The sequence below is a fragment of the Cydia pomonella genome, chromosome 4, assembly GCF_033807575.1.
Source record: "Cydia pomonella isolate Wapato2018A chromosome 4, ilCydPomo1, whole genome shotgun sequence".
Classification (NCBI taxonomy): domain Eukaryota; kingdom Metazoa; phylum Arthropoda; class Insecta; order Lepidoptera; family Tortricidae; genus Cydia; species Cydia pomonella.
In genome coordinates this window covers 17,665,878-17,693,790 of record NC_084706.1, presented here as the reverse complement: position 1 = coordinate 17,693,790, position 27,913 = coordinate 17,665,878, and the positions used below count along the sequence as shown (strand labels likewise).

Below are 27,913 nucleotides of genomic sequence, written 5' to 3'. Positions count from 1 at the left end.
ATCAGACAATTTAATTAGATTGGCGAAAACTTGTTTCCGCCTGGATGGGCCTTTATCGTTTTATTAAAAGCTTTTACTTACAGGATATATATCAGGTTTTACAGAGCGCCTTTTTAATTCCCCTTTTTTATTAAAGTATGAAATTTCAAGCGATTCGGGATCGGGATCCCGGTATTGATGAAGACAGTTTCGGTATTAATACCGGAATTGTGAGAAGTCCGGTATTTGGAAGCCCTAGGATGGAGCCTGTGCCTTGCACCAGTTACCTACTTGCACGGTGTCACACGATTTACAAGCACATTCGAGTATGTAATAACTGACTGACATTTTTTTTACATGCTTCCGCTACAGGGAGTTCAGAACTCCCTAATGTTGAAATCTGAAGTTTTTTATCCAATTCAAACAACGGTATAGTACCTTACAGTCTTTTTATTATTTCAAACTTAACATCAGGTAATCATAAATTAAATACAATTTACTTTACAAACATAATAACATTGTACTTGAAAGTTTAGATTCCTCGATCATTCACTCTGACATCTCATTTAGACGCACATGTCGTCTTTGCCGGTTAAAAAATAGGTCGCGAAGTGCGTAGTTAATGGTCAGTCAAAAATTAAAAAGTTAAAAAAATTGCAGTCTCGATTTCACGACAGCAATGTTGCATACAAATTCCATTATTTGTAGTTCCAAACTTTTTTAAAATCATCAGATCAAGGCATAGATTAATTAAACAGCCAGATGATCAGTACTTATTATTATAATGTTGGTACCGCGACTATTCAACAGTCTCAAATAGGTTGGAGTATTTCGGTAGAAAAATATACTTCTATATTTTAATTTAAAAACCATCAAATCTTTTAATTATTTTAATGTGTGTTAGTTGAATTCTAGCACCATTTTTGAGAAAAAAGCAGTATATATGACTTGGCTGGAAGGCTATTTGCTGGCTACGGATTCAATTAAAAGGACTCCCAAGGTCGTCCGCTTAAAATTAATCCTCAGCCAGCAAGCAGCTAATTCCGAGGCTCGACAATAATGTACTATTCCACGCAGCTAGGTAGAGGCTTGAGCAATGAAATATGTCGTATTATGTTTTCAATTTATGGATTTCTTTTTACCAGCATTGAGATCAAAGTTGCGGAAATCTGGAGATCTTATCTCCTATCAGGATATTTTAAACAACTGCATTTGAAAATGCTCTACCTACACTGGGATGCAGGATTTAGGTAGAGCACTTACATACATCACAATTCCAACTGTTTTTTGTTTAAAAACTCTCCAGCTAGAGATATCCTCTGCAAAAAGGACTGAGCCGGAGTCAACAGTAGTTCATATTTGTCTACATCTGGATGATCTGGATACCTATTCTCACTGCGGATTCTCTCCAAAATGTGCTGCGGTTCACATTTCGGATTAGATTTCCAATCGCTGTTTAGAAAATCTTGAATTACGGTGGGTAACATCTTAAATGCTTCTTTAGCCTTTGTGCTGCTTGGAGGTTGTAAATTTTCTGCTTCCTGTGGTTGCCCGGGTACTATTATATCATCCACATCAACTTCTCCAGCTGGTTTTATTTTCGTAGACTCATTAACTTCAGTAGTTTGCTCATCAGTCTCCTCGGACTCCTGAGAGATGCTGGTATTATTATTGTGGAAGTTTACAATACGTTCTTTAACAACGTTACGTAAACTAGATTCGTTTTTTACTTTCTCCCTTTCTGTGCCATCCATATTGACATATCCTGTTCTCGTTTCAGTTTTGATTAAAACGTGCCCTTGCTTTATTTTACTATATATTGATTCTTTGCTCGTCTCGGTAGGGGAGTCAGCTTCCGTTTTTTCACTGTTGTCGTCTGCTTTACTTGGAGCAACGTTGTTTGTAGTAGCATCAATCATGGTCATAAAATGAATGTTGTCTTCATCTTCGAGCATTTGATATATCCTATGAACTTCACTGATGTTGATCCTGGAAACATAAAAAACCAACTTACTGTTGTTAGAGTTGAGTGTGTGTTAGGCCGCGGACTCGACGCCACCGAGCAGCGGGCGGCGAGCGGGGCGAGTGCCCTTGTTCCAGCGCTCGTCACCGCGCTGCTCACTGGCGTCGGGTGCGCGACCTAATTCAGGTCAAAAGGGGATATAATATAAATAATATGAATTAGTAAACGAAGTAAACCCTACCTTTTGGAACCGGCAGACGAAAAAAATACCTGGAATACTAGCATCAAACAAAATTTCTTCTTGAAACTGAGAAAAAATAGATTTGAACTATAATAATGGACTAATCACAGCTCGTCAAAATATGAGTCTGTTTTAGGCTACGCAAGAGTCCCAAGACACGATCGATACATTTTAACCACCCAACCCAATATACGATACGATTGGTCGGCCATAAAATCATTCCGTGTGATGCGCCGTAGAGTTGACACTTAAAAATGTCGAGGCGAATAGTGACATTGGATACATTTTTATAAGGCGATTTCATGAAATAAAGAACAATTTTTATATGATTTTTTAGTGTTAGAAAAGTTTTTAGTTTATTTTTATATTATATATAACATACCTATATTTAAAACCGGGGATCCAATCGTGAATTTTTATTTCCACGCAAGTTTCACTAACAAAATAAATTTGCGATAGACTGAGTTTTAGATATGTTTTAATATGTGTTCAGAACGCGAAAGTTTTAAATGTTATAATGAGACAGTTACATTAAAGTTATCCAATCCGTTTATCGCAGGACTTTTAATGTAATATGCGCAAAATAATTACATTATATCGTTGATCTAATAAGGCTCCAGCGCTGTTGGGCTTGTCGGGGTCCTGGTCATCTTGAATGTCCACGAACTCTTGTTTTGTTTAAAGTCACAGAAATATGTCAGACAGAAATGGCAGATTTCTTTTGACCATTGTAAATTCGACTTGAAATAGATATAGACCATAGACACATAGAGATGGGCTGAATATATTGTTTGCCGAATACGAATTATATTGGCAACTAAAGATTAATAGCTTCCTAGGCAATTCTCTAAAAACAAACGGGTCAAAATCAAAAGACAGGGAACTCGCAAACCTATTTTCAACACTCTCCAATGAAAAGATCCTATAGATTCAACATGTCTCATCATGTGTTTTAATGACAACGGGATAACGTAACCTGATGGAAGAGAGTATTGAGAGTATTTTGCAGTATTATGCATCAAGACAAATCCCCTTTTAACCCCCTTACGGGAAGAATTTTTAAAAACGCTGATTTGTTTTTTCTTGTATTGTGTATAGTGTCTTCTTACGAAGTTTTGAGTCCCTCAATCACAAACATTTCTTCTATTTTAATATTATGATTTTTCTCGGAATTTCAAGTCAGCTTAAGAGTCCTTATTCCTACAGACGAGCGTATTTTGTAAAATGCTTCCTTTTTCATTCAAGATTACGACGTATAATATACGACGAATATTAGTATTTATTCAAAAACTGGTAACGTACTTAAATAATCGTTTCCTAAACTAGCGGCTCCAACAGTTCAAATTTTCGTTTTCTCTTTTAAACCTCTTTTTTAATGAGTTTTTTTGGGAGTCTTTTCCAAATTTTGCAGTGAGATGTGGCGTTTCGGTTCTCAATTTTGCTGTAAACAAGAATCATTTGGTACATGAATGACTACAATTTGATTCAACATATCTCGTACGAGGGGCTGGAATGATGAACAATCGAAGATTCATTTGAAAAAACTGATAAAATACCTTCCGAGTTTTCTTCATTTTTTTGGCGAAAACAGGGTTTTATTATATTTTTTTTCCGCAAATTGTACGCATATTTTGCTTTAAAAATAATATTATAGCAAACTGTAACTTTATGTTAACGTATAAAAAAAAAATCATAACTATGGGACCTACATTGCCGTAAATTTATATTTTTTTAAAACACGTATAAATCACGCAGCATTGACGCCACGCTCTCATTCTGCGCGGAGCGCGCTTAGAGGACGGACCTGTGCTCGATTGTAAGGCATTCGTTACGTTCGTAATCAGCTACGGAGTTCCGAGAAGTGCTATATACTGCGATTAGAAAATCTTAATAAAAGTTCATTTTTTACACTATGCTTAACAACAGACTCTCGCTTATCGATGGATTTTCAGTGGTCCTTTTTTTTATACTACGTCGGTGGCAAACAAGCTTACGGCCCGCCTGATGGTAAGCAGTATCCGTAGCCTATGTATGCCTGCAACTCCAGAGGAGTTACATGCGCGTTGCCGACCCTAACCCCCTCCCGACCCTCGTTGAGCTCTGGCAACCTTACTCACCGGCAGGAATACAACACTATGAGTGGGGTCTAGTGTTATTTGGCGGCGATATTCTGAAAAACGCATTTTTACTTGAAATTACGTTAGGGTTTGCATTATTATTTTTGACCCGGATGAAGTCAAAGTTCTCATGATGGAGTCAGGAGTTGGTCACCAGAACTCCTAATCTACTCATTATAATCCCATCGTGTTTGGGCTCAAAAGATTTGCCCTGACGAACACCATCGATCTAGATGAGGTCCAGGGTGTCATGATGGAGTCAGGAGTTGGTCACCAGGACTCTTAATCTACTTATCATAACTCCGTCGTGTTTGGGCTCAATAGATTTGCCCTGACGAGCACCATCAAAAGTCCAGGGTCTCATGATGGAGTAAGGAGTTGGTCACTAGAACTCCTAATCTACTCATTATAATTCCATCGTGTTTGGGCTCAAAAGATTTGCCCTGACGAGCACCATAGATCTAGATGAGGTCCAGGGTCTCATGATGGAGTCAGGAGTTGGTCACCAGAACTCCTAAACTACTCATCATAACCTCATCGTGTTTGGGCTCAATAGATTTGCCGTGACGAGCACCATCAATCTAAATAAAGTCCAGGGTCTCATGATGGAGTCAGGAGTTGGTCACTAGAACTCCTAATCTACTCATTATAATTCCATCGTGTTTGGGCTCAAAAGATTTGCCTTGACGAGCACCATCGATCTAGATGAGGTCCGGGGTCTCATGCTGGAGTCAGGAGTTGGTCACCAGAACTCCTAATCTACTCATCATAACTCTATCGTGTTTGGGCTCAAAAGATTTGCCCTGACGAGCACCATCGATCTAGATGAGGTCCGGGGTCTCATGCTGGAGTCAGGAGTTGGTCACCAGAACTCCTAATCTACTCATCATAACTCCATCGTGTTTGGGCTCAAAAGATTTGCCCTGACGAACACCATCGACCTAGATGAGGTCCAGGGTCTCATGATGGAGTCAGGAGTTGGTCACCAGAACTCCTAATCTACTCATTATAATTACATCGTGTTTGGGCTCAATAGATTTGCCCTGACGAGCACCATCAATCTAGATAAAGTCCAGGGTCTCATGATGGAGTCAGGAGTTGGTCACTAGAACTCCTAATCTACTCATTATAATTCCATCGTGTTTAGGCTCAAAAGATTTGCCCTGACGAACACCATCGATCTAGATGAGGTCCAGGGTCACATGACGGAGTCAGGAGTTGGTCACCAGAACTCCCCAGAACTCCTAATCTACTCATCATAACTCCATCGTGTTTGGGCTCAAAAGATTTGCCCTGACGAACACCATCGACCTAGATGAGGTCCAGGGTCTCATGATGGAGTCAGGAGTTGGTCACCAGAACTCCTAATCTACTCATTATAATTACATCGTGTTTGGGCTCAATAGATTTGCCCTGACGAGCACCATCAATCTAGATAAAGTCCAGGGTCTCATGATGGAGTCAGGAGTTGGTCACTAGAACTCCTAATCTACTCATTATAATTCCATCGTGTTTGGGCTCAAAAGATTTGCCCTGACGAGCACCATCGATCTAGATGAGGTCCGGGGTCTCATGCTGGAGTCAGGAGTTGGTCACCAGAACTCCTAATCTACTCATCATAACTCCATCGTGTTTGGGCTCAAAAGATTTGCCCTGACGAACACCATCGACCTAGATGAGGTCCAGGGTCTCATGATGGAGTCAGGAGTTGGTCACCAGAACTCCCAATCTACTCATTATAATTACATCGTGTTTGGGCTCAAAAGATTTCGATAGATCGAAGATAGGTCGATGGTGCTCGTCAGGGCAAATCTATGGAGCCCAAACACGATGGAATTATAATGAGTAGATTAGGAGTTCTAGTGACCGACTCCTGACTCCATCATGAGACCGCGGACTTCAACTAGATTGATAGTGCTTGTCGGGGTAAATCTATTGAGCCCAAACACGATGGATCTGTAATGAGTAGATTAGGAGTTCTAGTACCAACTCCTGACTCCATCATGAGACCCTGGACCTCATCTAGATTGATGGTGCTCGTCAGGGCAACTCTATTGAGCCCAAACACGATGGAGTTATGATGAGTAGATTAGGAATTATTGGTGACCAACTCCTGACTCCATCATAAGACCCTGAACCTCATTTAGATCGATGGTACTCGTCAGGGCAAATCTATTGAGCCCAAACACGATGGAATTATAATGAGTACATTAGGAGTTCTGGTGACCAACTCCTGACTCCATCATGAGACCCTGGACTTCATTTAGATCGATGGTACTCGTCAGGGTAAATCTATTGAGCCCAAACACGATGGAATTATAATTAGTAGATTAGGAGTTCTAGTGATCAACTCCTGACTCCATCATGAGACCCTGAACTTCATCTAGATTGATGGTGCTCATCAGGGCAAATCTATTGAGCCCAAACACGATGGAGTTATGATGAGTAGATTAGGAGTTCTGGGGAGTTCTGGTGACCAACTCCTGACTCCGTCATGTGACCCTGGACCTCATCTAGATCGATGGTGTTCGTCAGGGCAAATCTTTTGAGCCCAAACACGATGGAATTATAATGAATAGATTAGGAGTTCAGAGGGCCTACCGCGAACCACGTTCGACAAGTTACCTCCCTATCACACTTACGTACGAATTTACAAGTGCGACAGAGAGGCAACACGTCGAACGTGGTTCGCGGTAGGCCTCCTGGTGACCAACTCCTGACTCCATCATGAGAACCTGGATGGACTTCATTCGGGTCAAAAATAATAATACAAACCCTAACGTGATTTCAAATAAAACTGAAACTCTATAGCACTAATGTGCGCAAACGATTGGCATCTTGACTAGGCAGCATGGGTGCGTAGCTACCATGCCAAACGTTTACGATACGACAAGGAAACACTATCTGTCTCTCTATCGCACTAATATGTGCAATCGATTGGCTTCTTGGCTAGGTATCATGGCTGCGTAGCCAACATGCCAATCGTTTATGATACGACAACGAAACAATACTGTCTCTCTATAGCACTAACATGCGCAAACGATTGTCATGTTGGCTAGGCGCCATGGGTGCATAGCCAACATGACAATCTTTTACGTCACGACAACGAAACACTATCTGTCTCTCTATCGCACTAATATACTTTATTTATACCTGCAGTTATTTACTAACTTTTTCATTTTCCATTGGTGTGAAAGAGACAGAATAAAGAGCAAGGGTTATAGTACACTCTATAGTCTGTACACTTAGTAGTAGTGTACATAAAAAAAAAAACTACTGTGCATATAAAATAAAATAAAGTGTGCCCATATGATATCATATAACACTAAAATTAATGTTGCTTGACATTATATTGAAAACTATCAAGATTATTCTAGTCTGCATTGAAACGCGCGTCGCGTTGCCAGCGCTCGCGTACCGAGCGCCAACGCCATCTATCGAGCGTTATTTCGTGAAATCGGAGAACGCTCCAAGGAATAAGGGCTCTTAAAATAAAACTTGAACGTCTTACAAGCGGACAACCCCTTTTTAACGCCCTTATGAATTGAATTGTTCTTCTTATCTCTTGTACAGTTTATAAATGCAACCTAATCAGAAATGTCAACTTTCTGGCTTTTGTAGTTTCTGCTATGTGTTTATGAATCGACTGACTCAGTCGGGACACATAAATTAATGTATATGTTACTGGTAATGTTAGAAGGTTAATTAGACTCCAGTTTACCCTGGTATAACTAGTATCACCCAATTCTTTTGGGTAAAGTCCGAAAATTTAAAGAACATTCATCTGTATTCAGCGTTTACCCGCCGTACACATCTAGGTCTACCCAACACAGGGCTGGGTAATGTTAGGTGTTGCATCATAACTTCTGACATTACCCTCCCTGCAGTGTTGGGTAGACCTAAATATTATACGTATTAACGCCGAATACAAATTAAAGTTGATTTAATTTTCGGGATTTACCCAAATGGCTTGGGTAATACTAAGGTACACCCAGTTAAGATTTAGTTTACTTATTAAATTAACCTTTTAACATTACCCGTACGTAACACATATATAGATTAGAACAAAGCAAGCTCAGTTATACAGTAAAATTATGCAAGAAAGAACGCATATTTCCATTTTGTCACGTGAACGACTTCATTCTCCGTCCGAACTTTATTGTAACCTAAATTTACCGGTTATTCGACGAGCGAATCGACGGCCGCTCGGCCTGGTGGTGTGCCGCGTAAACAAAGACACCCAGAAAGGAGAAACCGGTTTTAAAATAATGGTTTTACGAAGGAAACCGAAATTAAAAGGTTTTGCGCCAAGTACATGATAAGAGTTATGTAACTACTAGCAAGCACATCATTTAACCGCACAATAAAGCATATTTGCTTAGTGAGTGACATTATCTCAATAATTCTCACTACGACTGTGCCAACCGCCATTTGCGAACTAAAGACCTCACTCGCTCAACTTTGACATCCCGCCTGCTATGGCTCGACTTGTAGAGTGACTTGACTTGGGGTCATTATGCAAAGCTGATTCGTCGTCTATTTTTATTAACAATCGCTGTTTGGAAATTCGACTCACCCTTGCCTGGCTTCCTGGCAGCAGTACAGCATGGTGGGGTCGATGGGGTGCGCCTCGGTGTTGAACACGTAGCCGCCGACGTCGACGATGCACTCGCCGCTCGGCGTGTTGATCACGGTGCCGTGCTTGCCCGGGTTGTGGATGAAGTTGTCCGGGTCGAACAGCAGGTACAGGTACTTGGTAGTTTCCGCGAGGAAGAACGACTCCATGCGATCCTCTTTGCGGTGATCGCGGACGTCTTTTATCTGAAAGTGCAACAGTCAAGTTTAGAACAGTTGATAGGGTAGGGTATCGACACTGAGAAATACTGGTCATTAATACCTTTTCGTATAAAAGTCACCACTGCTGCCTTAAAATATACTTAGTTGGAAGTTTAGATGGACACCATTTGTTGCTCACAAGCGATATTCAACACATGGATCAATATATAATAAATTCAATACAATAAATAGTATAAATACAAATATAATAAAGATGTAATAGTATTGTATAATTAATTCTACACCGTAAGATCAGTAATTTAGTTAAGTTTGTAAATATGCATGTTTTTTTATGAAATAAACAGTTTTTTTTCAATCAACCGGTATATTATCACTCTCTAATAGGCCAAGAAAGTTTAAAACACTTAGATAGAACTAATATTAATCAGTATAGAACATACATCATGCGGGTGAAATCTAGTCACTATAACTGGAATCAATATTAAATGTCTAAAGATTCTATAAAAACAAAGTATTATTGAGGCAGCACAATAATCCCGTGATATCCTATGCTCCATCGCTTCAAAGGCCAGAGGATTTAAAGCCGATCTAAGTATACTGGTATAGTTAGTTAGCGTTCACCGTAGCTCACGGCGTCCGGGCACTGTGCTCCGGAAGTCCAGATGATGGCCTCGCCCATCTGCAGCAGGACCGGGTCCCTCGTCTCCCGAACTCGATGACTTCGGGCCGCAGCGGGTAGGTCTCACGGTTGACGAGTCTGAGTATATGCCGGGTGATTGATGCTGTCATAGAGTTATTTAGTGAGCTCTCACCGTAGCGTACCCGCACGGGGTCTTGGCGCTGTGCTGGATGCTCCGGATGATGTCCTCGCCCATCTGCAACAGTATTGGGTCTCGGGTCTCCCGGTACAGGTACATGATGGACTCAATGAGCTCGGGCCGCAGCGGGTAGCTCTCGCGGCTGGAGGACGCCGAACCGGTGCCGAGGTTGTACACTTCGGGCGTGAAGCCGTACTGACGCCACACGCTGTGGTAGTTGTGGATTATACGCATCGCCGTGTCACTGTCGCCTGTGGGCGTTATGAAGGTAAATATTATAAACACCAAGTAAAATAATAGTTTTGGAAATTTCAATACAAAATTGATATCATTCGAACTCAGGACCATTGGCTTCATAGGCAGGGTCACTACCCACTAGGCCAGATCGGTTGTCAAAGTACTCACCGAGTAGCCCGAGCAGGCCTGGCCAGTACGACTCGAGGCTCTGGAACACGGGCAGCGTCACGTGCCCGCGCAGCATTGTCGCCCACACGTACCAGTCGTCCTTCTTCAAGTAGCGGTCGATCACCTGCCGCGCCTCCTTGAACATGGACATCAACTCCGGACGCTCGAGGAGGATGGCTCCTGAAAGATCAGTTTTTGTAAAAAAAATCCCCTCTCAAGCAGCCCTGGAATTCGTCTGTTTCATTGGAATTTCAGGTTGATTGTGGCACGGCCACAGTCTGTCACTGCATAGTCTGTGCAGGTATCTTGGTCTGACTTACTTATTGTACCTGCTTTACTTATTGTCGTTTCTAAATGCTTTGCTTATTTTAGGTATAACACTAGAGCGTTCGCATTTCCACTATTCACCCGAGCTCTCGCAATCACACCAACGTGATACCATATCCTCGAAGCAGAAATCGGGGTGCCGACACCCGCATAGTTAAATTCACTTTCAGGCAGCCTCTAATCTTGTCGTCGTGATTAGCACAGACCACAATCGATTACCGTTTGCAGTTGGCCGTTGAGAGCAGGATAATGAGCAGAGAAATGCGCATGACAACGACAGTCAACAGATCAGCTGGACAGTGCTTGTAGTATGCTGTAGTAGGCTGACTGCAACTACTTTGACCGCGTATTTCGCAGTTAATCAGCCTCTCATCTTGTCGTCGTGGTTGCCATCGAGCTAAACCTATCGGTAGCGGGAGAGCGTAGTAGATTGATGCCTTTGATAGATCAAAGCATAGATGCTTTGACCATTGATCAACTACCTTTAACCAAGTACTCGAAGTAGGAGTCTACGCCGCCGCCGATGCCCGCGTCCTGAGCCGTCCAGCGGCCGCTCATCACGTCCACGTGGTTGCCGACGAGCCCGATCGGTGACCGGTGGTGGTACAACGCCTTCAGAGCGTTGTAAGCCAACTGCAACAAACATATTTCCCGTGTATTATTGCAACTTACAAACATAAAAAATCTATACAATTGATTGACAGATTACAATGGTTGCAACTGGAACCCCTTTAAGCGTTTGATACTTTCGCTCAACTTGTTTTTTGCTTAAACAATTATTAATATTAATAAATTGAACAAACTAATTTTGAGGGATCTTTATTGTATTTAATGCTACTTTTTAAGGGCTAAATAAGAAATTGATCAATTTTCTTAGCTATGATTCGGCCCTTTAATTGGATTATAATAACACATGTCTTACCTCTTCATACAATGGATCTCCTGTGAGTCTACTTAATGTCCCAAACTCCACAATGAATGTTCCAACACCGGCGGTGCATGTGACAGTGGTTTCTCCCGGCGGGACTCCTTTCTTCAGGTTCACGGTGCCATATGGCATGCCAGTGGTGGTGTCAAAGGCCACAATCAGCCTCTGAGCTACATCCTCTGCTAGACGTAGCAGAGGGCCGTTGCAGGGCCACCCAGGCTCAAGTTTCATTCCTGTTCTGAATTTCAAATGTAACAAGTCAATTCAAAAGTAACCACTCTGTCCACATTTGTTAGCAAACTCATGTTATGCTAGATGCATCAGTGTATTAAGTACACATTTTGTACATATATTTGAAATTAGGTTCTTCAAAAAATTCTCACAGTCATATTATGTACATAAACAGTGCTGCTAGTCTTTAATCATAATTAAACATAAGGGTTGACAACTCGCATGGAATATCTCTGATGCTGCTGGCGTCTATAGGCTACGGTGACTGCTTACCATCAGGCGTATAGTTGTTTGCCACTGATGTCGGTATATAAAAAAAATATGCTTCTAAAGGTGCTGTTAGCTTAAGTTAATAAATTTATTTTTTTAATAAATAAAATATTTTAATATTATTTGCTATTAATACCACAAGGTGAGCCATTTCCTTATTAAAAGAGACTTACTTGTAGGACAATAAATGAGCACTAAGCAGCCCACCAATAATCCTAATATTGGTCTCAAACACCGACACATTAATGTCAGTGTCAAAGTTCTGTTTTTGAAGCAGTATCTCCACCACTCTGTTGAACTCTGTGTAGTTGCCCATGATTGCCAGGGTGTCCAGGGCATCTATAAGGGTCAAGGAGTAGCTACCCCAGGTGTCCACACCATCACATGACAAGGGGCGCAGCTCATCATAAGGATAAGCATACTTCAAGTAACTGTCATAAGCATGTTGAAACATCGCCCTTGTCTCTTCTCTGAAACAATAACAAAGTGAAATCCCTTGTAGTTTTATAAGGAAGTAAATTGTTGAGTTTAAATTTAAGTATTGTAGGCAATGGTGTGGTAACCATGAATATTTATTCCCAAAGATTATTATTATTATTATTTAGTTTGAGACAGGCAGCTGATGCTGGTATGTCTAAATTAGAGTTCACTTAGCACAATTTCATTATTTAGATTGTAGTTTGTCAAGATTGTTTTTAAATTGATTCACACTACAAGAGTTCACAACTCATAGTTTGGTTGTTTTCCATATTTTTTTCTTGAGAATATCAGCAGAATATATTCCTAAATACTCCCTATATTTTTTTTGTGTTAATTGTTATACCCCATTTAAACTTGGCCAATAGGAGCAGGACATAAATAAATATGAATGATCAAACATGCTCTTATGCACATGGTGTAAACAGAGGGTCTCTAAGCCCCAGCTGTGGGCCAAATCTGGCCCACAAGGTGTTCTAATCTGTAGTAGAAACGGACCGCGCAATTAATTATGCGCAATAAATTTGGTAAAGGCTTGAGCTTATTAATGAGAACTTTCAAAAGATGTACATAAGCTTTCTAAAAGACATTGTCTCCACATTCAATCCATGGGTTATGTACAAATCAGGCTTTATTTGAAGACTAAAGTCCTTTTGAGTTGCACTTAAAAAACTCAATAAAGGACTCGACTCGACACCTAAAAGACTCGCAATATTTTTAAGTACAGAATCTCATAATAACTATTGGAGTTCTTTAGACTTTTGAATTTAGACTTAAAAGAATTGAGTTCTTACCAATTACATGAGCAGGATGGCGTTCACCATATGTCTCTGCTCACTGCCCTACCGTCAATACGTTAATAATAAACGCATACTCCTCTACATATAAATTAGAGAGACAGACATGCATATTTGGTGATCAAATTGCTGGTCAAACTATACAAATATCATGATTTATCAACCAAAACTAAACGGACAATGCGGTCTTAAATAATTTATCTTTAACACTTGGTGGTGGTGAATGAAATAGCAATGTGATGAATGTGACGGTCGGCACTTTAGATAACAAACAGCCTTTATGTGTGATGTGATTGTCCCCTTGTATGTTCGCGTCAATAGCGTTTAATAAGCCCAAGTTCAGACTATTCAGGGCTTAAGTAAAGTTTTACCTCAATTTCAGAATATCTTCTTTGGTGTATTCTCGTAGCGCCGAACTAGACCTGATGCCATAAAGGCATACCAGGCATATTATTAATATTCTATCACCCATATCCAAGAAAAGTCGATGACAGAGTATGTTCACTTTTTAAACATATCTTTTATGCACATTTTTATTAACAAATCCTAAAATAAAACTTGTAAACACGTCAGCCCACAGCGACCGAAGACCGAATTAAATTGACACTGACATTGACGTTAGTGACAGTTTTCAGTTTAAAGTAGTTTTAGTTGAGTTGACTAAAGGTGCGTACACACCAAGCCGTCGAACGCAAACGTATTTCGCCGGCATTTGTTGGAGTTTTAGGCACCGATATGTAAAAAAAATGTTAAGTTATTGGATATGTGAATGGAAGGAACATTAAGATGAAAGTTTTTAAAAACAAATAAAAAAGTTGCAACACGCAAAACCTACTAAGTTTTTTAGAAAGACCAAGACAACTTTTCGGTGGATTTTGAAATCCACCTAATCATTCGTGTGCCGAACCGAATCCGCTGCGTGGCTTTTACAAAAACAAATCGTCGTTACTCCACCCTTTGTGTTTTTGTTTCTTTATGTTTGTTAGTTTAAATCTAATATTTTTTATATAAAGTCACTACACTCTGTCACTTCAGCAGCTTCAACTGAGCTTTCGTTTATTGACTGCATTGGGTCCATTTCTTCAATCTTTAGTTTAGTTCACTTAGAACATAAAATATGTTGTTTTGTTTTTTATAATCGTATGTCTGAAATTGCATGCTAAAATATATCAACACACTAATATATTTTGGTCCAGGTTTTAAAGCATTTAAAACATTTTACTTAGACAAGTAACATCTATTAAGTTGTAAGCGATCATAGGCTATGGTGTTGGCTTACTATCGTGCTAGCATTATGTTTTTTTACATTAATAATGTATATAATTACAGCAATTAATTAATTAGTACCTGGGCGACCGAGCTTTGCTCGGTTATAACTATTTATTGTAATATGATGGTGTATAGGTGATAATCTACATAAACTTAAAAAGTAAAATGTGAACTGACAATTATTATTATTTACAATCGATTTTAACCTTACAGCACTTGTCACAGAGTAACGCCATCTATTGTCAGTTTCTCTTATTACATAGGTCATTTTTTTACTAAATTAAACTTGTCTAAAACAATAAAAATTAAAAAATAATATATAAACTTGAACATATATAAAAAAAAAAACAAAAGGTAGTAGTCACCGGGCGAGATTCGAACCCGTAACACTCGTTTAGCAGTCCGCGTCTTAACCCGCTGGACCAGACGGACAGTGGCAACACGAAATTAGCGACTATATTCTGCGTCGAAAGAAAAACGCATGAAAACTCGAAAACACGCGTTTTCCCAAACATAAGACTAATCTAGATAGATTTTATACCCCCAAAAACCCCCATATACCAAATTTCAGCGAAATCGTTAGAGCCGTTTCCGAGATCACTGAAATATATATATAAAAATATATATACAAGAATTGCTCGTTTAAAGGTATAAGATACAGTCCGCGCCACTTGAATAGCCTCACCCCATATTTTTATATTTTTTATTTTTATATGCAAATAATGTAACATATTTTAATTACAAAACGCAGTATCTATTACAAACCAACACAAGCCTGCATTCGACGCACCGCACCGCGCGCGGTAACGAGTACGTCATCAACCCGCTCCACATGAATAGCCTCAGTCCATTTAAACAGTAGTGGCATTTCTTTGTTTTAATTTCTAGGGATCATTTCATTGCACCAACGTTGCGTATTACATATATATTGTTTGTGTAGTGATATTACAATTATTTTACAACTTACATAACACTCATTATATTCTCAGCTATTAAATCAATATATATATATATATATATATATATATATATATGGATACGATTAGGCCGGTGTGTTTCAATGGCACTCCTATACCTTTTAGCCCGTCTGTAAAGGATTTAGGTGTGCACTTGGATTGTACTTTGAGCTGGAGACCGCAGGTTGCCGAAATCAGTCGGAAGGTTACGGGCACCCTTCACGCTCTTAACAAACTCAGACACTTTTTGCCAGTCAAAACTAAAATTTTATTAGTTAACACCTTAATCCTACCCATTATCGACTATGGTGATGTATGCTATCCTGACTTAAATGAAGAGCTACTTGACAAGTTGGACCGTCTTCTTAATAATTGTATCCGCTTTATCTTCTGTCTCCGGAAATATGATCATGTGTCCTCGTTTCGTTCCCAGTTGGGCTGGCTCCCTATTCGTCAACGGCGTAATATTCGTATGCTCTGCACTCTCTATTCCATTCTCAATGATCCACACTCCCCTGAATACCTTAAGTACTTCTTTCACTTTTATGGTGCTTCTCGTGACCGTCAATTTCGCTCTATTGGCAATCTCTCTCTTTCTATCCTCACTCATAGAACAAGCTTCATGTCTAACTCTTACGCCATTCAGGCAGCACGTCTCTGGAACGGTCTTCCCCTAACATTAGAAAAGCTCCCAACAAGTTTGCTTTCAAAAAATCTTTGCGTGATTTATTTGCTGGCAGTTTAAAGATCAATTAAGTATCAGTCTCACGAATCGGTTATGTATATTATGTATATATATGTATATATATATTTATTTATTTATGTAATGTATGTATGTGTCTTTATGTATTTAAGTAGTTTATAATTAATTTATGTGTATTAGGACTCTATTTCTTTCAATAACAATTTCTTTTAGTTTTAAACGCGCCGCCTACAATCTTTTCTGCTTTGCCCTAAGGTTGACTGGTAGAGAATGCCTCATGGCATTAAGTTCGCCTTTTGTACATTAAGTTTGTCTTTTGTGCAATAAAGTTTTAAATAAATAAAATAAATAAATAAATATATATATATATAGTTTTGAATGATTAAAGCGGTTTCAAAAGTTTATTAAAAAACAACAAAATTACAACATAATATGATTGGATAAATACCTTTATTATACTCAAAATACAGCCACCTATTACTTTAGATAGCTTGATTCGTGTTAAATTACATATTTAAAAAAATTGTATAGTGAATTTTTTAGTGATGAAAATATCTTGAAAATCCACCCAAAAACCTTCGTTGGCGTTCGTTGAATTGGTGTGTATGCACCATTAAATGTAGATTAAAATACCATAGACGAGCCTAGCTTTTTCATTGGTCGAAATTTGAAAAAACATAGACAATAGAACGTCGTAAACGCAACAGCTGAAACTACCAAAATGTGTGTTGTCCGTTGACGCTGGATAACAATTTCGAGGGTGATTTTGAATTTATACGGCACATTGTCTAGTCTACACGCAATATTTCAATAAATATGTGCCCTTAGAAAAAGGAATTACGCATTTCCGTTTTACTTGCCATTATTTCCGTTAACGGCTCGCGTTTAGCCGGATCTGATCAATCGTCAATAGTTGTTTACGGAAGAAGCGGGGACAATGGCATCATTCAGAATTCACGAAGATCAAGAAAATGCTTCTCTGGCGACCAGAAAAGAAAATGCCGATGTATTTTCGGCGGCTCAGCGGCGTGCTCTCGGCGACCTCAGTCATTTCGCCTGCAATCAGAACCGGAATATCAAATTGGTAAGTACGATTATCAGTCTAAACAGGCCATCGGGTGTGATTTTTGCTAATTTATCCCTATTTCAGGCCGGATTGACAAATGGACCTTGCAAAGTCCAAGATGAGACACGGACAGTGCGTCAAATTAAAAATGAAAAGAATATTGTACCCCCTGTGGCGCAATTTCGCGCCTTCAGCGTCTATGAAGACAAACCTTCGGAGGTGGAAGTCAAGAAACGCGAGCCAACTTTCAAGCCCTTCGTTGCCAAGGACACCAAAAAAGAGAGTTTCTTCATCAGCGCTGCAGAAAATGTGCGCGCCCTTTGCTCTCAGGTTGAGAAGCAGTCAGATCGGCCTACTGAAGCACCTCCAAAGAGGTAGGGTTTGTAAACATAACCTCATTTCCTTACACACTTGTAATTCATATTTTAAAAATGACTTAGGTTGGAACCACACCCTAACCTCTTTAATATAGACCTTTTGCTAAATTTACCACCTTGAACAAGCCATTTCACCTCTGTGAGGCTAATTACTCCTTGATGCAGAACTGATGACCTTGTCAAATCTACTGACATGTATTTGGCTTATAGTATTATGTAGTTTACATTAGTAAAAAAGTGCTTGTATTGCTTAAATAATATACATATTCATCATTACTTAGATAACTGCTGACTCGAGGCAAATGTAAATCTTTTTATTGTATGATTTTCTTCTGAATCATGTGCACTTGTTTAAAGTTTGTAGTTGCTTTATATTCTTAAAAGGTAATAATGAATTTGGTTCTTCAATTTGTTAGACTGCCGTTGCAAGAGAAGAAAGATGTGGTGGAATCACCCATGTCTGTTGGAGATGCCAGTATCCTTTCATCAATGTCAATATCCAAGAATGAGAGCAACATTCTTGAAGTTACTCTTGAAGATGATGAGGAAGATACAACTACTGCACAGACAGATAGAGAGATGTTCTTTCATGTTGTGGAGTATCGGCAGGATATTTATGAATACATGAGAGAAATTGAGGTAAGTTTATTTGAAGTACATAAAACATTACAGTATGCAAGGTACTATTTCCAGACTTATACTGTCTATGATAGGTCCTGTGGGACTTCAAATTATATTACTTGTAGTGATTCCAAAGTATCAATTACTTTTTTTAGGGTAATGGTTGTATTGTATAAACAGCCAAGCCAGTCTAAATATTCTATTTGTAAATATGTGTTATTTTTAGTGCTCAATGAGAAAAAAAAACGGCTTATTTCACTTATTGCTATTAATATTAACAGCTATTATCTAATAGATAAAGAACCTTTATCTAATGTTATTACGAGCCTCGTCTGCCAACAAACCACACTCTGGTTTGGCGAAAGGTGTGATTTAGTTTTAAGGTTTAATTTTTGAATAAACATTTATTTTATTTATTTGAGCTGACATCATTTGTTACTTCAAAAATACAAATACTAACGTATCTTCAGATTCAGATTAAATGTTTATTAATATTTCCATTATTTACTACCTCCCAAGACATTAAAATATCAATTTGATGTATTTAAAAAGCACATTATTTTAATCTACTCATATCTATGATCGAAATTATTTTATCTATAGGTACACCACTTTCCTAGTTGACACTGACCAATGAAGTAACTTTTGTAAGATAACCCCACGTGAGTTCATATTTATTAGAATATTTAGACAAAAGTTTGAGTGCAGCCAGGAGGTTTGGCAGTTTTTAGGGCGAAACCAAACCTGCCAAAACTGAAACCGAAACTTCGGTTGGGCACTATTTATAATAGGTGAAGAAACTGTTTGCCACCAGGTGGAAATAGGTGCATCATATAAATCAGTCCCATTTGTCACCACCTCATGTACGGCGGTGGTCACGTCAGAGAGACAAATGGGAATACACCAAAATATAATATGTGGCCAAGTTCCATTAACAACATGTATTCACTGCCTTCATGTCACTGTCTCTAGGTTGAAGCTTTGTAAAAGATATTAAACAACTATTGCAAGAAAACACATAAATCTCTATTTATAATTTTCCCAGGTAAAGCACAGAGCAAAACCAGGCTACATGCGAAAACAACCAGACATCACCTATGTGATGCGTTCAGTGCTGGTTGACTGGCTTGTGGAAGTGTGTGATGAATACGGCCAGCAGAGTGAGACTCTACACCTTGCGGTTTCCTACGTCGATCGGTTCCTGTCCTACATGAGTGTGGTTCGCACGAAACTGCAACTCGTCGGTACGGCGGCCACTTATATTGCGGCGTAAGTAGTTTAGTTCAGGTCACCTCAAACTGTAAGAAGGTTGGCAAAAGAATTTAGAGCAATAGGTATCAAAGGTTATCTATAGTGCTCATAAAATTCGATTTGAGTAAGCATTTCTCTGTGATGACCTGTATTTTATGTTAAATAGTATAAATTTACAAAATGACATGGAACTTTAGTTATTTTTCATTTTCTTAGTTTAGGCAAGGCTACATTGTTGTCAGCAAGTAGTTTCTGCCATAAATGATGGTTGGATCGTGAGAGATGATGTGAATAATAATGAGATTATGGGTGACACAGAAATCGAATAAAAAGACACTTTGCGACCAAGGGCACGCAAACGAATGGCTCTTATAACAACCAACAAGTACTTGAAAATTAACTTAATCTTGTTGGCACATGTGGTACATTGCTGTCCTGTTTGGTGACATTACTGTTACATCTGTAGGAAATACGAGGAAGTGTACCCGCCGGAAGTGTCAGAATTCGTGTACATCACGGACGACACGTACACGAAGCGCGAGGTGCTGCGCATGGAGCACCTCATCCTGAAGGTGCTCTCCTTCGACCTGTCCACGCCCACGTCGCTCGCCTTCCTCTCGCACTACTGCATCTCCAACCAGCTGCCCAAGAAGACCTTCCATTTGGCGGCTGTAAGTCCACATTATTTGCATCATTTTGATTGCCTAATTCCTTTTAATTTCTGAATTATATTTGTTGTATTTTATTGTATACTTAGCTATATTATACCTTAACGGTTTTATTGTATTGTATACTTTTACAATTTTGAAGCTTAACATGTAGATCGTGGAAATTATTAGAAAAATCATTAGTTTGCTCCGCATTACTTTATTGTTAATCTTCGCATATACTAAAAATGTTCACAAACATACACATAATTTTTTTCTCTTCTTCGACATAAGCTTAATTGAAGGAATAAATACCTATGAATATTACAAACACTGCAACTTGCACTAGCTTTTGCGTAAAATGATTTCCACAATAAAAATTATCTTATCCTTGGGGCCTGGGACTCAAACTAGGTTCATATTAGAGGATTCCATAACTTTAGTAGAGATTTAATGGTACTAGTGGGCTTAGCACATGAGCGCGCCATGAATACCCGTATTTTTATAACAGTATTATACCTCGCGCGAGTCAAGCGTTAAGCCAAAGCCAATGAGACTTGAAGGAACTGTCATAGGGACCATCATTCGACGCAAGAGGTATATTTAGAGGCTCATTTAGACGGTGCGTGAACTCGCATACGAGTTTCATTATATTGCGGTATTTTATCAGTCGGCTGAACTGGCAAAACTAGTAACTAAATTCGCAAGACAGGTTCGTGTGCCGTTTAAATAAGGTGGCGAGATCACAGCGTTCCTGTGCTATGCCTACTGATACAAGGAAAATATATTTAGAGCAAGTATTGTCTGCAGTACATCGCGGAGCTGTCGCTGCTGGAGGCGGACCCGTACCTGCAGTACAAGCCGTCCGTGATCGCGGCCGCGGCGCTGGCCACGGCGCGCCACTGCCTGCACTGCCGCCGCTGCGACAAGCCCGGCGACGACACCGATACTATTCACAGCGTGAGTTTATTGTGCTCATATTATATAACTATACTGTCAACTATGATTAATAGGCGGCGCGCGCGTTTTCCTCGCCTGAGTGCGCCGCCTCGGCCGAGGCACGTCTACACTGGCCGGTTTGAGCGCGAGGAAATTGCCTCGCACTTATGCTCGCGCTGTGTGGACCCGGCTATTAGGGATAAAATTGCCAAACGCTTAAAAGCGCCTTTGTTTACCCTCTGGGTTGGAAGGTCAGATGGCAGTCGCTTTCGTAAAAACTAGTACCTACGCCATTTCTGGGGATTAGTTGTCAAGCCGACCCCACGCTCACATTAGAGCGTTCTAGACTGCAGAGCCTAGAACACCGTAGAAAGGTAGCCTGTTTATCGGTATTCTACAGGATACATTTCGGGGAGTGTGCGATGGGATTACATAATCTTATCCCCCCATCTCCGTTCTGCCACCGTGGGACTAGACGCGGACTTGCGTTTCACCCTTACGTCGTTACTTTACCACTGATTCGCACTAAACGCTACGCATCCAGCTTTATCATGCGTACGGCTAAGGAGTGGAATTCACTTCCTGCAAATCTATTCCCAGTCCACTATAACTTGGACCTTTTTAAATCGAGAGTGAATAGACATCTTTTAGGTAAGCATGTTCCATCCTAGACTACATCGGCACTTTCCATCAGGTGAGATTGTGGTCAAATGCTTACCTTTTCGGAATAAAAAAAAAAAAAAAAAAAAAACATAAGTAGTGACAAAAATGCCGGGACAACGCGAGGAAGAAGAAGGTTTACAATGGATTTTACCATAGTTTCCATTCTGATATTGAACTCAAAAGACCATAAATAACGACCCTTTTACCTCAATAAAATTGTTCAGTGCAAGTTACCTCAAGAAATACTTCAAGTTCATACTAAGTCGTGTTTTTAATAAGAGTTTTGCTTTCCTCGTATTCGATTTCTTTTTGTTTTCAAATTTTTGTTTTTTATTCTTGTCGTATTACGTCATTTCAGTATCGATGAAAATTTAGGCTTTCTTTGAATTTATGCCTTGACTGTGTTATCAGTTGTGTTTAAGTTGAGTAAAAAAGCCAGACCTGAACGTAGCTCAAGTGGTTTTAGGGCTGTGACTTTAATAAGACGTTGTTTACCTCTACTTGTGTTACTGTTACGTTACAGTTTCTGGTTTCTCGACCTTTTTTATTTCTCGAGGCACGGGAATTCGCGACCAGGATTTTTCGAGTTACTCGAGTATCTCGAGAAATTTTGAAAATTTCAAAAAACACCATATTATTTGAGTTTTCGATTATTTACAAATCAGATTCATAGAAGTCGTAGGTGAGTTCAGTAATTAAACAATTGGTAATTTTTTTAGTTACCATAAAATTGCACTTAATAATCAAAAATTTTACAACAAACAAAAAAAAACTATAGATGCCTAAACCTAATCGTATAGGACTGACCGTGACGTAATTTTCTAGTATTTTATATATTTACATAGTGGTGGTGGGTAGTAAAACATTATTACAATACATTACTCTTTGTTGCACACCTCGAAAAAAGAAAACTGAAAGTTATACGATTTATAAAATAGAAATTGTTTCTCTATTAGTTCTGGTGCTTTATTTTATGCATGGTGTGAAATGATTTATGATAGAGTTACTGTGAAAATCCCTATTATCTTTTTTGCATTCCACTAAATTAGTCCATGGGTGTACTTTGTAATGGTTGTTCTATTTATTTTTCACGCCACTTTTGTGGAATGTCATTGATGGTCTAAAACCAAGCTGGAAAGTAGGCATGGTGGGGGTTAGTAAAGCGATCCCAGGGCATAAGGTGGTAAAAATTAGAACTGACTGCGGATACCGTCTAAACATTTCGTACAAGTTATATGGCTCGAAATGAAACTTTAATTTACAATTACTCCTGAAATAGTCTTTAAATTGTATAGTGTAAGAGACCAAACATTGTAATCTGTATGAAATGCTTAATATAACTAACATATTTACTTGGGATAATTATTAATACTGTATCCGTGTAAGTAGCTATGCAAATGCCACATATTATGTGATTTTTTCTAGAAGTTAAGGTATAGTAAGTTATCCTTAAAAGATGGACATTCAACATCACGGACTTTTTTGTAGGCCCATGAAAGATAGACAACCCCACTCATACATTGTGTTGTTATAGCTCAAACGGATTAGGCAGCGTTTTCGATTAAAGCTCCTAGCCAGCCTGATTTTTTCCGACGACATCGTTATATTTCAAACAATTTACACAAAACCTTAACAAGTTATATATCTAAACCTTCCTCAAGAATCACTTGATAGATGAAAGTCGTATGAAAATTTGTTCAGTAGTTTTTAGATTTGGAGTAGTTTTATAAAATGTAGTGCATTGACATTTTCCCCTAGACTTGCGGACGCTAGGTTGCGTGACAGTCGTGCACAAAGCGGATAGGCTGTAGCACCTGAACCACCACTACTACAATGTTTCATTGTTATCTTCATCTGTCATTAATGCGAGTAAAAGGTCTTTTTTTGGCGCAACTTTTTCCTTCAAAAATAAAATTAGGTTAATTATAGGACCAATTACTTGTTTAAAAAAAAGAAACATGAAAACCTTCAGTTCACGCTTAAGGCGGTTTTACTTTTGTGTTTTTTAGCAAACACGCTTCTAAGTTAAGAACAACGCCTCTTAAAAGTAATAAGAAAAGTAAATAAAAAGGGCGGGATCGGAAAATACTTATTGAATTTAATAGTTTAAATTGTGTTTGGCTAAAAATACAAGAAACACGTACCTACGCTATAAAAATGAGTTCTTCTAGTGAAGAAAATATAAATGTTCCTGGCAAAAATACATCGCTTTCTTTCAACAATTGTCCTTACGCAAATATAGATATTAATTTCTATTAAAGTACTTATAGTTATGCACATGTTTTCTTGTTTCCTCGCAGTAGGCGTGAAATGCACTAAGTAATGCCTCGGCCGGAAACGCTATAGATGGACTCGTATTATTTGAGGGCCTCAACTCACGTGTCGGCACCTAAACTCATACGTCCATCTTTGAGTAGTTTTCCGGCCTCTCCTACAATGTAGTATAGTGGTATGTATGGGTATGAATGTCGTGCGCAGGATTGCTTGTCGGCGGCGTGGCCCGCGGCGCTGGCGGCGTGCGCCGGCTACAGCGCCGCCGAGCTGGCGCCCTGCCTGCGCGAGCTGGCGCGCTCGCACGCGCACGCGCCGCGCCAGCCCTACCAGGCCATCGTCGACAAGTACAAGACCAACAAGTCAGTATCACCATACACTTGCTATACCATCAGTTGTACCTTATTTTTTTCCTGAGACTCTATTTTTTACCATTGATGTGCGATGTGCCGTCGGATGGTTTCCAAAACTTCTAAATTTCCCACAGAAAAAAAATATCGGACCCTCGGACCCTACACATTTTTTATCAGGACTGTAATTTTCCAATTCCAAAATGTAACTTTCCTGTGAAATTCCGAAAGTTTTCTAACATTAGATTCTGATAATGTCAACAAATTAGAAATAATTAGTGCCAAAAGCATCTGCTAGGATAACATGGTTAACTTATTATTTTCGAAGCATGTAAATCTTATTTTCTGATATGCTTCATAGCATATTTTTGAAAAACAAATTATAGTTAATTATTTTCCCATCCAAATTAACTAAGATTCATTTTGGGACATAATAATACACAACAAAGGCTATTCCAAGAAAAAAACAATTTAAGACCAATTTCTATGGAGGCCGATTTTTAGTCCACCGTGGCGCCGTTACAAATACACGCATACTTATCCTTTCTCGCAGGTTCGACGGCGTGTCGGCGATAGCGGCGCGGCCGCTGTGCGCGGTGGCGCCGTACGTGCCGCCCGCCGCCGCCGCCGCCGCCTCGCGGGACAGCTCCCGCTCGAGCTAGCCCGCCCTCACCGCCTCAAGCTGACGTCGTCCGCCCCGCTTCCACTGGTCTACGTTTTCATTGGAGCAAACTGACAGGTGTAGTTTTTAGCATAAAACTATACTGTGACGGCGGAAGCTAACCCGGTCCGCCGGCTGCCGGGCCTGGTCCATTTTACCTAAATTAATTTGTAAGTTAAATAATTCTTGTTAACGGAGATGGACCTCTTGTCCGGTGCAGACTACGGCGCTAAATTAGTTCTCCTTATTTAAAATTCCTATTTATCTAGAGCGGTGTCCGTGGTGACCGGAAAGCGGCATGCGCGTTTCGAGGTTCCGTCTTGGAAAACATTTAAAAACGAATGTTGAAGCGATATTTAATATGGGTATTTAATAAAAAGAATATTATAATTAAATCCCATCGAGGTTTAGTGTCCAGAACGCGCTTGGCCCGTGATTAAGGGGTAATCCTCATCGCATAAAAATATAACACTACATAGTTTGCTCCAGTAAAAAAAGTTGAAAAACAGTCTAAAAATATTAGCAAGGTGACATTAGCCACCTTCGACTTAGTACGTTACTGCTACGAAGACACTTTCGAATCTTCCTCAGATTATTACGCGCTAACTGTCGTCCCTTTGCTTCTTAATTAAACGGAAAACGGTTTGCGTTCCACGTAGTCGTAACGAAGAGTCGAAAGTTTTAAATGTTACTGCCTGTTAATTAAATTTAGAGTGGGCTAACATTTCATACAAATCTGGTGTTTCTAAATAGATGTTCCTACATTCGTAAGATACTGGCATATGTTATTTTGTCTACACTTTATGTGCATGTAATCATGTTAATTGAATGGTATCAATTCCTATCATGTGAATATCATTTTTTTATATTTTGATGTTGCTTTGTTTTCGCCGAGTTTGTATGAAATTGTATAACTCTTATAGGTGTTAGTAGTACAATTTCGTCGGTCCCGGGGTCATAATGGCGCGCACCAAAGTTCCCAAGACACGTACTTCCAGATCTAGAAAAGCGCTTGGGACCAATTTTTACGGAAGTGACAAGCTATAAAGTATTGCATATCCTTCAGTACCTGGCAAGTAACTATACTAAGACTCCATGTGGAGCGCGGGTTTTGTAATACACGCTCTTCGCTATAGATTTAGATAAAATATGACTGACTTGTGATTTGAGAGTGACCCAGTAAACTTGCATTTACAAATATTATACAAGTACTCGTATTGAAGCTAACGTTTCAGTTCTCTATATATTGAATGTGTGAATTGGTTTGATAGTTCTAGTATTAACAGTTTCCTATGGAAATTCAAATGAAGACTACTGTTGGTTTGTGCTAAAATGTAACATTCATATGTAAGGTGCGCCGTGAGTAGTACTCTGCTACGCTTTGTAGTACCTTTAGATGCACGAAATAGCTAAGATCACATTGTACAGATTTAATTTTAAGTGTTATAATTTTTATTTTGTAATACTTTTGTGTTCATCTATTTTACAGTTTTCCACAATTTTTCCGCGTTCATTTATGTGTAATTCTTCCACTCTAACATCAGCTTCCGTTTATTTGGGTTTTAAGCTCAACATTTGTGTCTTCAATTAACGAAACTAGTCCTCAAGTACTACTTTGGTTAATTAAGAAGACATACTCGGAACACAACATAGACTCATAACATGTTCAACACTTGCAATCTGAACCTCTAGTGTAAATTTATTCGATAGCGTAACGTGACGTACGCGTTTGCGTTAAGTCTCATTTCGCACGGGATATTATTTAAGACCAAAATGTAAATAAATAAATAAATAAATAAATATTATAGGACATTATTACACAAATTGACTAAGTCCCACAGTAAGCTCAATAAGGCTTGTGTTGAGGGTACTTAGACAACGATATATATAATATATAAATATTTAAAAATACTTAAATACATAGAAAACACCCATGACTCAGGAACAAATATCCATGCTCATCACACGAATAAATGCCCTTACCAGGATTTGAACCCGGGACCATCGGCTTCATAGGCAGGGTCACTACCCACTAGGCCAGACCGGTCGTCAAAATGTACAAATGGACATGATTCAATGGAATAAATGATATGATATGATTTAGAAACAGCGTGCCTAGTGACGTTTTGGAAACTCAAAATCCCATACAAAATGAGACTAAACGCAAACGCCTACGTCACGTCACGCTATCGAACAAATTTACACTAGGGGTACTGAATTATTATGCCAAAATACTATGAAACCGCGAGTTACAGTTCAAACCTAAATGTTTGTTAGTAAATTATTATTTTTGAGACTTAAGGTATGTTTAATATTGCTAATTAGTTTATAATGTAATTTAATATAATATAATCGCAGTTTTGCTCGAGTTTTACACTAAGGAGGGTAAGTACCTATGAGTATATTGATAATATATATTGATATTTTGAAATACTCAAATGTGTTTTACTTCCACAATTTAAATACAGTAAATTAATTTTCCAAATTAAAAAAGGCAATCCAACCTATACTGCCAATTATCAACGAATTTGTTGAAAATCACGAATGTATTAATCTGCTAGCGGTCGTGACGGCCCAGGTGCGGGCAGCGACGTTGAGGAATCATTTCCTTCCGCAGCTATTTAGTGGCTGTTTACCAATGAATAAATTGTAAACTTTATTCGACCTGCAGTAGAGTTGTTTATACGTCGCCGGCTTAATGATGTGCTAGACAAGCTACGGTCAAATCTATTTGGAGAGCGCGTGCGCCGCGTGTAACGCGTCCTAGAATGTAACGCATCATATAAAAT

General features: G+C 39.1%; 2 protein-coding genes across 2 annotated transcripts; one reads left to right on the top strand and one right to left on the bottom strand.

Annotated features, from left to right (window-relative positions):
• Positions 1 to 411: 411 nt before the first annotated feature.
• Positions 412 to 13,971, bottom strand: LOC133517219 (ER degradation-enhancing alpha-mannosidase-like protein 2). Its single transcript, XM_061850428.1, has 8 exons — positions 13,722 to 13,971; positions 12,250 to 12,546; positions 11,570 to 11,813; positions 11,130 to 11,280; positions 10,321 to 10,500; positions 9,910 to 10,166; positions 8,877 to 9,121; positions 412 to 1,968 (listed from the first exon to the last, which is right to left on the bottom strand). Exons 1-8 carry the CDS (start codon positions 13,820 to 13,822, stop codon positions 1,248 to 1,250), a joined length of 2,196 nt encoding a protein of 731 aa, XP_061706412.1. The 5' UTR covers positions 13,823 to 13,971; the 3' UTR covers positions 412 to 1,247.
• A 2,952-nt stretch (positions 13,972 to 16,923) lies between these two features.
• On the top strand, positions 16,924 to 27,557 carry LOC133517197 (cyclin-A2-like). The gene is made up of 8 exons (XM_061850403.1): positions 16,924 to 17,362; positions 17,429 to 17,718; positions 18,138 to 18,360; positions 19,388 to 19,611; positions 20,060 to 20,264; positions 21,051 to 21,200; positions 24,321 to 24,475; positions 25,017 to 27,557. Exons 1-8 carry the CDS (start codon positions 17,216 to 17,218, stop codon positions 25,123 to 25,125), a joined length of 1,503 nt encoding a protein of 500 aa, XP_061706387.1. The 5' UTR covers positions 16,924 to 17,215; the 3' UTR covers positions 25,126 to 27,557.
• The last annotated feature ends 356 nt before the right edge of the window (positions 27,558 to 27,913 follow it).

Coding starts and splice junctions, on each gene's coding strand:
- LOC133517219 (XM_061850428.1), bottom strand. CDS start 13,822: ATGGGTGATAGAATATTAATAATATGCCTGGTATGCCTTTATGGCATC. Junction 10,501..11,129: donor CTTCGAGTACTTGGTTAAAG/GTAGTTGATCAA, acceptor CTGATCTTTCAG/GAGCCATCCTCCTCGAGCGT. Junction 1,969..8,876: donor TGCCAGGAAGCCAGGCAAGG/GTGAGTCGAATT, acceptor TTATGTTTCCAG/GATCAACATCAGTGAAGTTC.
- LOC133517197 (XM_061850403.1), top strand. CDS start 17,216: ATGGCATCATTCAGAATTCACGAAGATCAAGAAAATGCTTCTCTGGCG. Junction 19,612..20,059: donor GCGGCCACTTATATTGCGGC/GTAAGTAGTTTA, acceptor TTACATCTGTAG/GAAATACGAGGAAGTGTACC. Junction 20,265..21,050: donor AGACCTTCCATTTGGCGGCT/GTAAGTCCACAT, acceptor TATTGTCTGCAG/TACATCGCGGAGCTGTCGCT.